General features: G+C 60.3%; 1 protein-coding gene across 1 annotated transcript in view; it reads right to left on the bottom strand.

Annotated features, from left to right (window-relative positions):
- Positions 1 to 3,075: 3,075 nt before the first annotated feature.
- The window catches only part of LOC140104615 (caM kinase-like vesicle-associated protein), a 43,091-nt gene continuing 33,096 nt past the window's right edge, over positions 3,076 to 13,070 (bottom strand). The window contains exons 3-6 of the mRNA XM_072128234.1: positions 10,855 to 10,991; positions 7,038 to 7,116; positions 6,126 to 6,213; positions 3,076 to 3,907 (exon numbers count right to left, since the gene is read on the bottom strand). Of these exons, the coding sequence (XP_071984335.1) occupies positions 3,725 to 3,907; positions 6,126 to 6,213; positions 7,038 to 7,116; positions 10,855 to 10,991 (487 nt within the window). The 3' untranslated portion in view covers positions 3,076 to 3,724. The remainder of the gene's footprint in view (positions 3,908 to 6,125; positions 6,214 to 7,037; positions 7,117 to 10,854; positions 10,992 to 13,070) is intronic.

Raw genomic sequence — 13,070 nt, 5'->3', positions numbered from 1 at the left:
ATTGCCTGCTGCTGTAAGTTGATTTGTAAAACGTTACTTCCGTCTGATCCCTGGATACGGCTGTTACCACCACAGGCTCCCCATACATTACCCAGGGACATTTATTACAAACACTCAGGGATTGCCCCAAGGAGATCCAGTACATCAGCCTCTCCCTCCATATTTCTTGCACATACCACCAGGCACCGTGACCACAGCATGCCCTAGGCCGCAAACGCCAGCCACTCCAGTATTTTGGGCCCCGGCTGCCTCAAGGCCCCAAGAAAAGGCTAGGCCGCGGTGGAGTGTTGTACGTGCCGTGTAGGCTCCGGGGGGGGGTTGGTGTATGTGCCGTGGAGGCTCCAGTGGGGGGGGGGGGGGGGTGTGCGTGCCGTGGAGGCTCCGGTGGGGGGGGGGGTGTACGTGCCGTGTAGGCTCCGGTGGGGGGGGGGGGGGCGTGCCGTGGAGGCACCGGTGGGGGGGGGTGTGCGTGTGTGCGTGCCGCGGAGGCTCCGGTGGGGGGTGTGTGTGTGTGTACGTGCCGTGGAGGCTCCGGTGGGGGGGGGGGGTGTACGTGCCGTGGAGGCTCCGGTGTGTGTGTGTGTGGGGGGGTGTACGTGACGTGGAGGCTCCGGTGTGGGGGTGTACGTGCCGTGGAGGCTCCGGTGTGGGGGTGTACGTGCCGTGGAGGCTCCGGTGTGTGTGTGTGTGGGGGGGTGTACGTGACGTGGAGGCTCCGGTGTGGGGGGGGGGGGGGTGTACGTGCCGTGGAGGCTCCGGTGGGGTGTGTGTGTGTGTGTACGTGCCGTGGAGGCTCCGGTGTGTGTGTGTGTGGGGGGGGTGTACGCGCCGTGGAGGCTCCGGTGGGGTGTGTGTGTGTACGTGCCGTGGAGGCTCCGGTGTGTGTGTGTGTGGGGGGGGGTGTATGTGACGTGGAGGCTCCGGTGTGGGGGGGGGTGTACGTGCCGCGGAGGCTCCGGTGGGGGCTGTACGTGCCGTGGAGGTTCCGGTGGGGTGGCTGTACGTGCCGCGGAGGCTCCGGTGGGGGGTGGTGTACGTGCCGCGGAGGCTCCGGTGGGGGGTGGCGTACGTGCCGTGTAGGCTCCGGTAGGGGGGGGGGTATACGTGATGCGGAGGCTCCGGTGGTGTGGCTGTATTGTAACTTGGAGTGTGATTGGAGAGGAGCTACCACCTGACCGGGGGGGTATAAATACCATGTGCAGGGGAAGCACAGGCCTCTTTCCAGCGAGGCTCTTGGATCTCATGTGCCTTCTCATGGTCAGAGACACAGCACCCAATACCAGGACCAGAGTCAGGAGACTCAGAGCTACACAGTGTGGACACAGTTCCATCTCCATTCTCCCAGCATCTACTACCAGGCTGGTGCTTTATTCCTGAGGACTCCTCTCCATGACCCTCCAGTACCAGCATCTGCTGAGAGACCGTTTAGGGCATTGCCTGCTGCTGTAAGTTGATTTGTAAAACGTTACTTCCGTCTGATCCCTGGATACGGCTGTTACCACCACAGGCTCCCCATACATTACCCAGGGACATTTATTACAAACACTCAGGGATTGCCCCAAGGAGATCCAGTACATCAGCCTCTCCCTCCATATTTCTTGCACATACCACCAGGCACCGTGACCACAGCATGCCCTAGGCCGCAAACGCCAGCCACTCCAGTATTTTGGGCCCCGGCTGCCTCAAGGCCCCAAGAAAAGGCTAGGCCGCGGTGGAGTGTTGTACGTGCCGTGTAGGCTCCGGGGGGGGGTTGGTGTATGTGCCGTGGAGGCTCCAGTGGGGGGGGGGGGGGGGTGTGCGTGCCGTGGAGGCTCCGGTGGGGGGGGGGGTGTACGTGCCGTGTAGGCTCCGGTGGGGGGGGGGGGGGGCGTGCCGTGGAGGCACCGGTGGGGGGGGGTGTGCGTGTGTGCGTGCCGCGGAGGCTCCAGTGGGGTGTGTGTGTGTGTGTACGTGCCGTGGAGGCTCCGGTGGGGGGGGGGGGGGTGTACGTGCCGTGGAGGCTCCGGTGTGTGTGTGTGTGGGGGGGTGTACGTGACGTGGAGGCTCCGGTGTGGGGGTGTACGTGCCGTGGAGGCTCCGGTGTGGGGGTGTACGTGCCGTGGAGGCTCCGGTGTGTGTGTGTGTGGGGGGGTGTACGTGACGTGGAGGCTCCGGTGGGGGGGGGGGGGTGTACGTGCCGTGGAGGCTCCGGTGTGTGTGTATGTGTGGGGGTGTACGTGACGTGGAGGCTCCGGTGTGGGGGTGTACGTGCCGTGGAGGCTCCGGTGTGTGTGTGTGTGGGGGGGTGTACGTGACGTGGAGGCTCCGGTGTGGGGGTGTACGTGCCGTGGAGGCTCCGGTGTGGGGGTGTACGTGCCGTGGAGGCTCCGGTGTGTGTGTGTGTGGGGGGGTGTACGTGACGTGGAGGCTCCGGTGGGGGGGGGGGGGGTGTACGTGCCGTGGAGGCTCCGGTGTGTGTGTGTGTGTGGGGGTGTACGTGACGTGGAGGCTCCGGTGTGGGGGTGTACGTGCCGTGGAGGCTCCGGTGTGGGGGGGGGGGGGGGTGTACGTGCCGCGGAGGCTCCGGTGGGGGCTGTACGTGCCGCGGAGGCTCCGGTGGGGGCTGTACGTGCCGTGGAGGCTCCGGTGTGTGTGTGTGTGTGGGGGGGTGTACGTGACGTGGAGGCTCCGGTGGGGTGCCTGTACGTGCCGCGGAGGCTCCGGTGGGGGGTGGTGTACGTGCCGTGTAGGCTCCTGTGGGGGGGGGGGGGGGTTAACGTGCCGTGTAGGCTCCTGTGGGGGGGGGGGGGGGGGGGGGTTAACGTGCCGTGTAGGCTCCTGTGGGGGGGGGGGGGTACGTGCCGTGTAGGCTCCGGTGGGGGGGTGTACATGCCGTGTAGGCTCCGGTGTGTGTGTGTGTGGGGGGGGGGGTTGTACGTGCCGTGTAGGCTCCGGTGGGGGGTGTTGTACGTGCCGTAGAGGCTCCGGTGGGGGGTGGTGTACGTGCCATGAAGAGAAACATGTTGTTACTTAGACTCCGCCCCTGAGGAGCAGTGAATGATTGGCCCCTCCTCCCATTAAGAACGCGGCAGCACATGGGATAAGCAGCACATTTATTTAAAGAAAGCTTACAAAACACAGGGGGGGTCTGTACATTACATGCCCCGGGGGGCAGAGGAGGACAATGGGGCAGCCTGGGGCAACACTGCAGACTGGGTTCAGAGTGGACCTTTCGGATCTTCAGTGTCCTGTACTGAGGAGGGGGTTATGGCTCTCATGTTATAGTGCGCCCCCTCCCAGGAGCGCGGACACGGAGGGGGGGGGGGGGGATTGCCACAAAGAGGCGTCAAGGAGACTAAAAAGTTACAATTCATGAAAAAGTTTCAGTAATAAGTTTAGTTTTGCTTTGTAGGTCGCTTCCAGTTATCTATGGCGCGGAGAAATGAGGGTGCGAGGCGCGGACCATGACGAGGGGCAGAAGGGGCAATAACCTTCCTCTAATGGTGCGCAACGTTCTAGCAACTAAGGGGATGCGGCAGGAAAATGAAGGCTCTGCTCTAGCAGTGAAGGGGTTAATGCGGTGGGGGAAGCGCTGCGGTTCTGCCCAGCAATCGATGGGACCGGCTGTGCGCTGCGATCGGATGCAGGTCTCTCTGACAGCGACAATGACTGCAGAGACCCCTCCCGGGCGGAGGGGAGGGAAGGGTTAATGAGGATGCTCGGCGGTGGAGGGGTCTTCCGGCTCTCAGCCGCTGCCGTCCGGAGTGAGCACAGTCGGGGTGTCCTCGGCCGGGGTGCTGGCAGGTGAGGGGGCCGGGGTGGTCAGGCCTGGGGTCCTCTCGCTCTCATTGGACGGAGAAGGAGTCTTGGACTCGCTCTGTTCCGGGGCTCGGAGCCGCTTCATCATGGTGGTCACTCGCACGGCTTTCTGCAACACAAACCGGGGACCCGGGAGGGTGAGAGGCGGCGCTGGTCCTAAAGTATCCCCCCCCCCTAAACCGAGAGCACTGAATGGCCCACTACTGCAGGCTCCGCCGCCCGAGCGCCCCGACACTACAGCCTCCGCCGCCCGAGCGCCCCGTCACTACAGGCTGCGCCGCCCGAGCGCCCCGTCACTACAGCCTCCACCGCCCGAGCGCCCCGTCACTACAGGCTCCGCCGCCCGAGCGCCCCACTACTACAGGCTCCGCCGCCCGAGCGCCCCACTACTACAGGCTCCGCCGGCACTACAGGCTCCGCCGCCCGAGCGCCCCGTCACTACAGGCTCCGCCGCCCGAGCGCCCCACTACTACAGGCTCCGCCGCCCGAGCGCCCCACTACTACAGGCTCCGCCGGCACTACAGGCTCCGCCGCCCGAGCGCCCCGTCACTACAGGCTCCGCCGCCCGAGCGCCCCGTCACTACAGCCTCCGCCGCCCGAGCGCCCCGTCACTACAGGCTCCGCCGCCCGAGCGCCCCGTCACTACAGGCTCCGCCGCCCGAGCGCCCAGTCACTACAGGCTCCGCCGCCCGAGCGCCCCGTCACTACAGGCTCCGCCGCCCGAGCGCCCCGTCACTACAGCCTCCGCCGCCCGAGCGCCCCGTCACTACAGGCTGCGCCGCCCGAGCGCCCCGTCACTACAGCCTCCACCGCCCGAGCGCCCCGTCACTACAGGCTCCGCCGCCCGAGCGCCCCACTACTACAGGCTCCGCCGCCCGAGCGCCCCACTACTACAGGCTCCGCCGGCACTACAGGCTCCGCCGCCCGAGCGCCCCGTCACTACAGGCTCCGCCGCCCGAGCGCCCCACTACTACAGGCTCCGCCGCCCGAGCGCCCCACTACTACAGGCTCCGCCGGCACTACAGGCTCCGCCGCCCGAGCGCCCCGTCACTACAGGCTCCGCCGCCCGAGCGCCCCGTCACTACAGCCTCCGCCGCCCGAGCGCCCCGTCACTACAGGCTCCGCCGCCCGAGCGCCCCGTCACTACAGGCTCCGCCGCCCGAGCGCCCAGTCACTACAGGCTCCGCCGCCCGAGCGCCCCGTCACTACAGGCTCCGCCGCCCGAGCGCCCCGTCACTACAGCCTCCGCCGCCCGAGCGCCCCGTCACTACAGGCTGCGCCGCCCGAGCGCCCCGTCACTACAGCCTCCACCGCCCGAGCGCCCCGTCACTACAGGCTCCGCCGCCCGAGCGCCCCACTACTACAGGCTCCGCCGCCCGAGCGCCCCACTACTACAGGCTCCGCCGGCACTACAGGCTCCGCCGCCCGAGCGCCCCGTCACTACAGGCTCCGCCGCCCGAGCGCCCCACTACTACAGGCTCCGCCGCCCGAGCGCCCCACTACTACAGGCTCCGCCGGCACTACAGGCTCCGCCGCCCGAGCGCCCCGTCACTACAGGCTCCGCCGCCCGAGCGCCCCGTCACTACAGCCTCCGCCGCCCGAGCGCCCCGTCACTACAGGCTCCGCCGCCCGAGCGCCCCGTCACTACAGGCTCCGCCGCCCGAGCGCCCAGTCACTACAGGCTCCGCCGCCCGAGCGCCCCGTCACTACAGGCTCCGCCGCCCGAGCGCCCCGTCACTACAGCCTCCGCCGCCCGAGCGCCCCGTCACTACAGGCTGCGCCGCCCGAGCGCCCCGTCACTACAGGCTGCGCCGCCCGAGCGCCCCGTCACTACAGGCTGCGCCGCCCGAGCGCCCCCTCACTACAGGCTCCGCCGCCCGAGCGCCCCCTCACTACGGGCTCCGCCGCCCGAGCGCCCCACTACTGCAGGCTCATCACTACGGGCTCCGCCGCCCGAGGGCCCCATCACTACGGGCTCCGCCGCCCGAGGGCCCCATCACTACGGGCTCCGCCGCCCGAGCGCCCCATCACTACGGGCTCCGCCGCCCGAGCGCCCCATCACTACGGGCTCCGCCGCCCGAGCGCCCCATCACTACGGGCTCCGCCGCCCGAGGGCCCCATCACTACGGGCTCCGCCGTCTGAGCTCCCCACTACTACGGGCTCCGCCGTCTGAGCTCCCCACTACTACAGGCTCCGCCGTCTGAGCTCCCCACTACTACAGGCTCCGCCTTCCGAGCTCCCCACTACTACGGGCTCCGCCGTCTGAGCGCCCCCTCACTACGGGCTCCGCCGTCACGCTCTGCACTCGGTGTCTGTAACCTCTCACCTTCCATTTGGCTTTAGCAAAGTTTTTCTCGATTTGAGCGCAGACTCCATCTTTGATGTTTTTGTCTGATGCTGCGTTTCCTGAAATCCTGTAACAGATGAAGTCAGATTACTAATCCCACAAGATGCTTTACCCTGCAGCACTGCCCCCACATGTCTATGTGTTAATGATGACCGCTGGAGCTGTCCCACAGGCCGGGCCTATACTAAATTCTGCAGACCTCTCCATGCCGCCTTCAATCCCACTTATGGGCCATCGTCCCCTTCTGTTCAGCTCTCCTCTACTGTCCACAGAGGGTGTTTGTACAAGCACTGCATTCTGGTTCAAAGGGTTAATATATCCATGTTAAAAACAAACGTAAATGTACCTATCCTAAGGTACAGCAGGCTGTGATTGGCTAGCAACCCAGAATTTTCCAGAACTGAGTTAAAGTCTATAAATATAGGCTCGGCTGTTGTGTCTTGAGATCTGCTGATACAGCATAGCCGATCCGCCCCCCTGCAGGCCGATGCCGCCCCCCCCTGCAGGCCGATGCCGCCCCCCCCCTGCAGGCCGATGCCGCCCCCCTGCAGGCCGATGCCGCCCCCCTGCAGGCCGATGCCGCCCCCCTGCAGGCCGATCGGGCCTAGCTTACCACTGGTCCAGCTTCCTGGTGCCCACAGAGGAGTCCTGCACAGTCTGATACCTGCTGCGGATGGTCTGTGTTTTCTGGCCTCCCTTATACCATCTGCTGGGACCTGTCACCCCAAGGGGAACCCCCTGACAGGGTGTAGATGAGGCCTAAGCTAGGACTGAGGGAGCATGATATCCGCGGCCGGTGACGCCATGTATGGGTGACACATGGGTGGGACATGATGGCGCAGGTGATGATGGGAACGAGTGAGGTCAATGGTAACAGAGGAAAGACGTCACCACTCATGGCTGATGGCGTCGGCCGCTGTCACCCGCTGGTCCTGCTCCACCTCCATCAGGCGGGACACCAGGTCTTTGGCTGCGGGGGAGGAAGGAGAGAGCCGTCAGTGCTGGGATCCACCGTCCCACCAGGGATTTATCAGAGACAAAGTCTAATGATCCGTGTAACGAGAACCCCAATTATTTATCATGACATGTTAGTGTAACGGTACAGAGCAGGTGGAGCAGTATAGTATAAGCAGGACCTCCTCCAGCCCCCGGGTCTGATACATCACTATGATCTCTATACAAGGATGGACGGGCCGGTGTAACGGTACAGAGCAGGTGGTGCAGTATAGTATAAGCAGGACCTCCTCCAGCCCCCCGGGTCTTATACATCACTATGATCTCTATACAAGGATGGACGGGCCGGTGTAACGCTACAGAGCAGGTGGAGCAGTATAGTATAAGCAGGACCTCCTCCAGCCCCCGGTCTGATACATCACTATGATCTCTATACAAGGATGGACGGGCCAGTGTAACGGTACAGAGCAGGTGGAGCAGTATAGTATAAGCAGGACCTCCTCCAGCCCCCGGGTCTGATACATCACTATGATCTCTATACAAGGATGGACGGGCCAGTGTAACGGTACAGAGCAGGTGGAGCAGTATAGTATAAGCAGGACCTCCTCCAGCCCCCGGGTCTGATACATCACTATGATCTCTATACAAGGATGGACGGGCCGGTGTAACGGTACAGAGCAGGTGGAGCAGTATAGTATAAGCAGGACCTCCTCCAGCCCCCGGGTCTGATACATCACTATGATCTCTATACAAGGATGGACGGGCCAGTGTAACGCTACAGAGCAGGTGGAGCAGTATAGTATAAGCAGGACCTCCTCCAGCCCCCGGGTCTGATACATCACTATGATCTCTATACAAGGATGGACGGGCCGGTGTAACGCTACAGAGCAGGTGGAGCAGTATAGTATAAGCAGGACCTCCTCCAGCCCCCGGGTCTTATACATCACTATGATCTCTATACAAGGATGGACGGGCCAGTGTAACGGTACAGAGCAGGTGGAGCAGTATAGTATAAGCAGGACCTCCTCCAGCCCCCGGGTCCGATACATCACTATGATCTCTATACAAGGATGGACGGCCGGTGTAACGGTACAGAGCAGGTGGAGCAGTATAGTATAAGCAGGACCTCCTCCAGCCCCCGGGTCCGATACATCACTATGATCTCTATACAAGGATGGACGGGCCGGTGTAACGCTACAGAGCAGGTGGAGCAGTATAGTATAAGCAGGACCTCCTCCAGCCCCCGGGTCCGATACATCACTATGATCTCTATACAAGGATGGACGGGCCGGTGTAACGCTACAGAGCAGGTGGAGCAGTATAGTATAAGCAGGACCTCCTCCAGCCCCCGGGTCTGATACATCACTATGATCTCTATACAAGGATGGACGGGCCAGTGTAACGCTACAGAGCAGGTGGAGCAGTATAGTATAAGCAGGACCTCCTCCAGCCCCCGGGTCTGATACATCACTATGATCTCTATACAAGGATGGACGGGCCGGTGTAACGGTACAGAGCAGGTGGAGCAGTATAGTATAAGCAGGACCTCCTCCAGCCCCCGGGTCTGATACATCACTATGATCTCTATACAAGGATGGACGGGCAGTGTAACGGTACAGAGCAGGTGGAGCAGTATAGTATAAGCAGGACCTCCTCCAGCCCCCGGGTCTGATACATCACTATGATCTCTATACAAGGATGGACGGGCCAGTGTAACGGTACAGAGCAGGTGGTGCAGTATAGTATAAGCAGGACCTCCTCCAGCCCCCGGGTCTGATACATCACTATGATCTCTATACAAGGATGGACGGGCCGGTGTAACGCTACAGAGCAGGTGGAGCAGTATAGTATAAGCAGGACCTCCTCCAGCCCCGGGGTCTGATACATCACTATGATCTCTATACAAGGATGGACGGGCCGGTGTAACGGTACAGAGCAGGTGGAGCAGTATAGTATAAGCAGGACCTCCTCCAGCCCCCGGGTCTGATACATCACTATGATCTCTATACAAGGATGGACGTGCCGGTATAACGGTACAGAGCAGGTGGAGCAGTATAGTATAAGCAGGACCTCCTCCAGCCCCCGGGTCTGATACATCACTATGATCTCTATACAAGGATGGACGGGCCGGTGTAACGCTACAGAGCAGGTGGAGCAGTATAGTATAAGCAGGACCTCCTCCCAGCCCCGGGTCTGATACATCACTATGATCTCTATACAAGGATGGACGGGCCAGTGTAACGCTACAGAGCAGGTGGAGCAGTATAGTATAAGCAGGACCTCCTCCAGCCCCCGGGTCTTATACATCACTATGATCTCTATACAAGGATGGACGGGCCAGTGTAACGCTACAGAGCAGGTGGAGCAGTATAGTATAAGCAGGACCTCCTCCAGCCCCCGGGTCTGATACATCACTATGATCTCTATACAAGGATGGACGGGCCAGTGTAACGGTACAGAGCAGGTGGAGCAGTATAGTATAAGCAGGACCTCCTCCAGCTCCCGGGTCTTATACATCACTATGATCTCTATACAAGGATGGACGGGCCAGTGTAACGCTACAGAGCAGGTGGAGCAGTATAGTATAAGCAGGACCTCCCTCCAGCCCCCGGGTTTGATACATCACTATGATCTCTATACAAGGATGGACGGGCCGATGTAACGGTACAGAGCAGGTGGAGCAGTATAGTATAAGCAGGACCTCCTCCAGCCCCCGGGTCTGATGCATCACTATGATCTCTATACAAGGATGGACGGGCCAGTGTAACGGTACAGAGCAGGTGGAGCAGTATAGTATAAGCAGGACCTCCTCCAGCCCCCGGGTCTGATACATCACTATGATCTCTATACAAGGATGGACGGGCCGGTGTAACGGTACAGAGCAGGTGGAGCAGTATAGTATAAGCAGGACCTCCTCCAGCCCCCGGGTCTGATACATCACTATGATCTCTATACAAGGATGGACGGGCCGGTGTAACGGTACAGAGCAGGTGGAGCAGTATAGTATAAGCAGGACCTCCTCCAGCCCCGGGTCTGATACATCACTATGATCTCTATACAAGGATGGACGGGCCGGTGTAACGCTACAGAGCAGGTGGAGCAGTATAGTATAAGCAGGACCTCCTCCAGCCCCGGGTCTGATACATCACTATGATCTCTATACAAGGATGGACGGGCCGGTGTAACGCTACAGAGCAGGTGGAGCAGTATAGTATAAGCAGGACCTCCTCCAGCCCCCGGGTCTGATACATCACTATGATCTCTATACAAGGATGGACGGGCCGGTGTAACGCTACAGAGCAGGTGGAGCAGTATAGTATAAGCAGGACCTCCTCCAGCCCCGGGTCTGATACATCACTATGATCTCTATACAAGGATGGACGGGCCGGTGTAACGGTACAGAGCAGGTGGAGCAGTATAGTATAAGCAGGACCTCCTCCAGCCCCCGGGTCTGATACATCACTATGATCTCTATACAAGGATGGACGTGCCGGTATAACGGTACAGAGCAGGTGGAGCAGTATAGTATAAGCAGGACCTCCTCCAGCCCCGGGTCTGATACAGTGACCTCTTAGGTAATGATGGACGTGGCTTATTGTTGGCGGTTTTGGATACCCCCGATCCATGATAAAAGGTTTTAGTGACCAAATCTCCTCGGACGCTTCTCTTCATACAAGGTTTCTGCAGAGTCTACAATGTAGAGGAGGGACTAACACATTGTAACGAGGGCTTCAGCTGTGTGCAGGACACTTACCTGCCAGAGATATGTCGTCCCAGTACGGCGAGTCAAACTCATAGTCTCCGTGCAGGATTTTCCTGAACAGGTTCTTGTCGTGGCTTTCATAGTCCTCGTCCTCCGTCTCATCATAGAAAGGGGGGTTCCCGGAGAGACTGCGGAGAAGAGACATGAGCCTGGCGTACCCCTCACCCCTGCCCCCCAATACTCACTGTATATACAGTACCCCTCACCCCTGCCCCCCAATACTCACTGTATATACAGTACCCCTCACCCCTGCCCCCCGGACCCCCAATACTCACTGTATATACAGTACCCCTCACCCCTGCCCCCCAATACTCACTGTATATACAGTACCCCTCACCCCGTACCCCCCAATACTCACTGTATATACAGTACCCCTCACCCCGGACCCCCCAATACTCACTGTATATACAGTACCCCTCACCCCGGACCCCCCAATACTCACTGTATATACAGTAACCCCCCATCCCCTGCCCCCCAATACTCACAGTATATACAGTACCCCTCACCCCTGCCCCCCAATACTCACTGTATATACAGTACCCCTCACCCCTGCCCCCCAATACTCACTGTATATACCCCTCACCCCTGCCCCCCAATACTCACTGTATATACAGTACCCCTCACCCCGGACCCCCCAATACTCACTATATATACAGTACCCCTCACCCCTGCCCCCCCAGACCCCCAATACTCACTGTATATACAGTACCCCCCCATCCCCTGCCCCCCGGACCCCCAATACTCACAGTATATACAGTACCCCTCACCCCTGCCCCCCAATACTCACAGTATATACAGTACCCCTCACCCCTGCCCCCCAATACTCACAGTATATACAGTACCCCTCACCCCTGCCCCCCAATACTCACTGTATATACAGTACCCCTCACCCCTGCCCCCCAATACTCACTGTATATACAGTACCCCTCACCCCTGCCCCCCAATACTCACTGTATATACAGTACCCCTCACCCCTGCCCCCCAATACTCACTGTATATACAGTACCCCTCACCCCTGCCCCCCAATACTCACTGTATATACAGTACCCCTCACCCCGTACCCCCCAATACTCACTGTATATACAGTACCCCTCACCCCGTACCCCCCAATACTCACTGTATAGACAGTACCCCTCACCCCGGACCCCCCAATACTCACTGTATATACAGTACCCCTCACCCCTGCCCCCCAATACTCACTGTATATACAGTACCCCTCACCCCTGCCCCCCAATACTCACTGTATATACAGTACCCCTCACCCCTGCCCCCCAATACTCACTGTATATACAGTACCCCTCACCCCTGCCCCCCAATACTCACTGTATATACAGTACCCCTCACCCCTGCCCCCCAATACTCACTGTATATACAGTACCCCTCACCCCGGACCCCCCAATACTCACTATATATACAGTACCCCTCACCCCTGCCCCCCAGACCCCCAATACTCACTGTATATACAGTACCCCCCATCCCCTGCCCCCCGGACCCCCAATACTCACAGTATATACAGTACCCCTCACCCCCCAATACTCACTGTATATACAGTACCCCCCCCCCCGGACCCCCCAATACTCACTGTATATACAGTACCCCCACCCCGGACCCCCCAATACTCACTATATATACAGTACCCCTCATCCCTGCCCCCCAATACTCACTGTATATACAGTACCCCTCACCCCGTACCCCCCAATACTCACTGTATATACAGTACCCCTCACCCCTGCCCCCCCAATACTCACTGTATATACAGTACCCCTCACCCCTGCCCCCCCAATACTCACTGTATATACAGTACCCCTCACCCCCGAATACTCACTGTATATACAGTACCCCTCACCCCGGACCCCCAATACTCACTGTATATACAGTACCCCTCACCCCTGCCCCCCAATACTCACTGTATATACAGTACCCCTCACCCCTGCCCCCCAATACTCACTGTATATACAGTACCCCTCACCCCTGCCCCCCGGACCCCCAATACTCACTGTATATACAGTACCCCTCACCCCTGCCCCCCAATACTCACTGTATATACAGTACCTCCCCATCCCCTGCCCCCCGGACCCCCCAATACTCACTGTATATACAGTACCCCTCACCCCTGCCCCCCAATACTCACTGTATATACAGTACAACTCACCCCTGCCCCCCGGACCCCCAATACGCACTGTATATACAGTACCCCTCACCCCGGA

Source organism: Engystomops pustulosus, chromosome 10, assembly GCF_040894005.1.
Source record: "Engystomops pustulosus chromosome 10, aEngPut4.maternal, whole genome shotgun sequence".
Taxonomy (NCBI): domain Eukaryota; kingdom Metazoa; phylum Chordata; class Amphibia; order Anura; family Leptodactylidae; genus Engystomops; species Engystomops pustulosus.
This window is presented reverse-complemented; position numbering and strand designations above follow the sequence as displayed.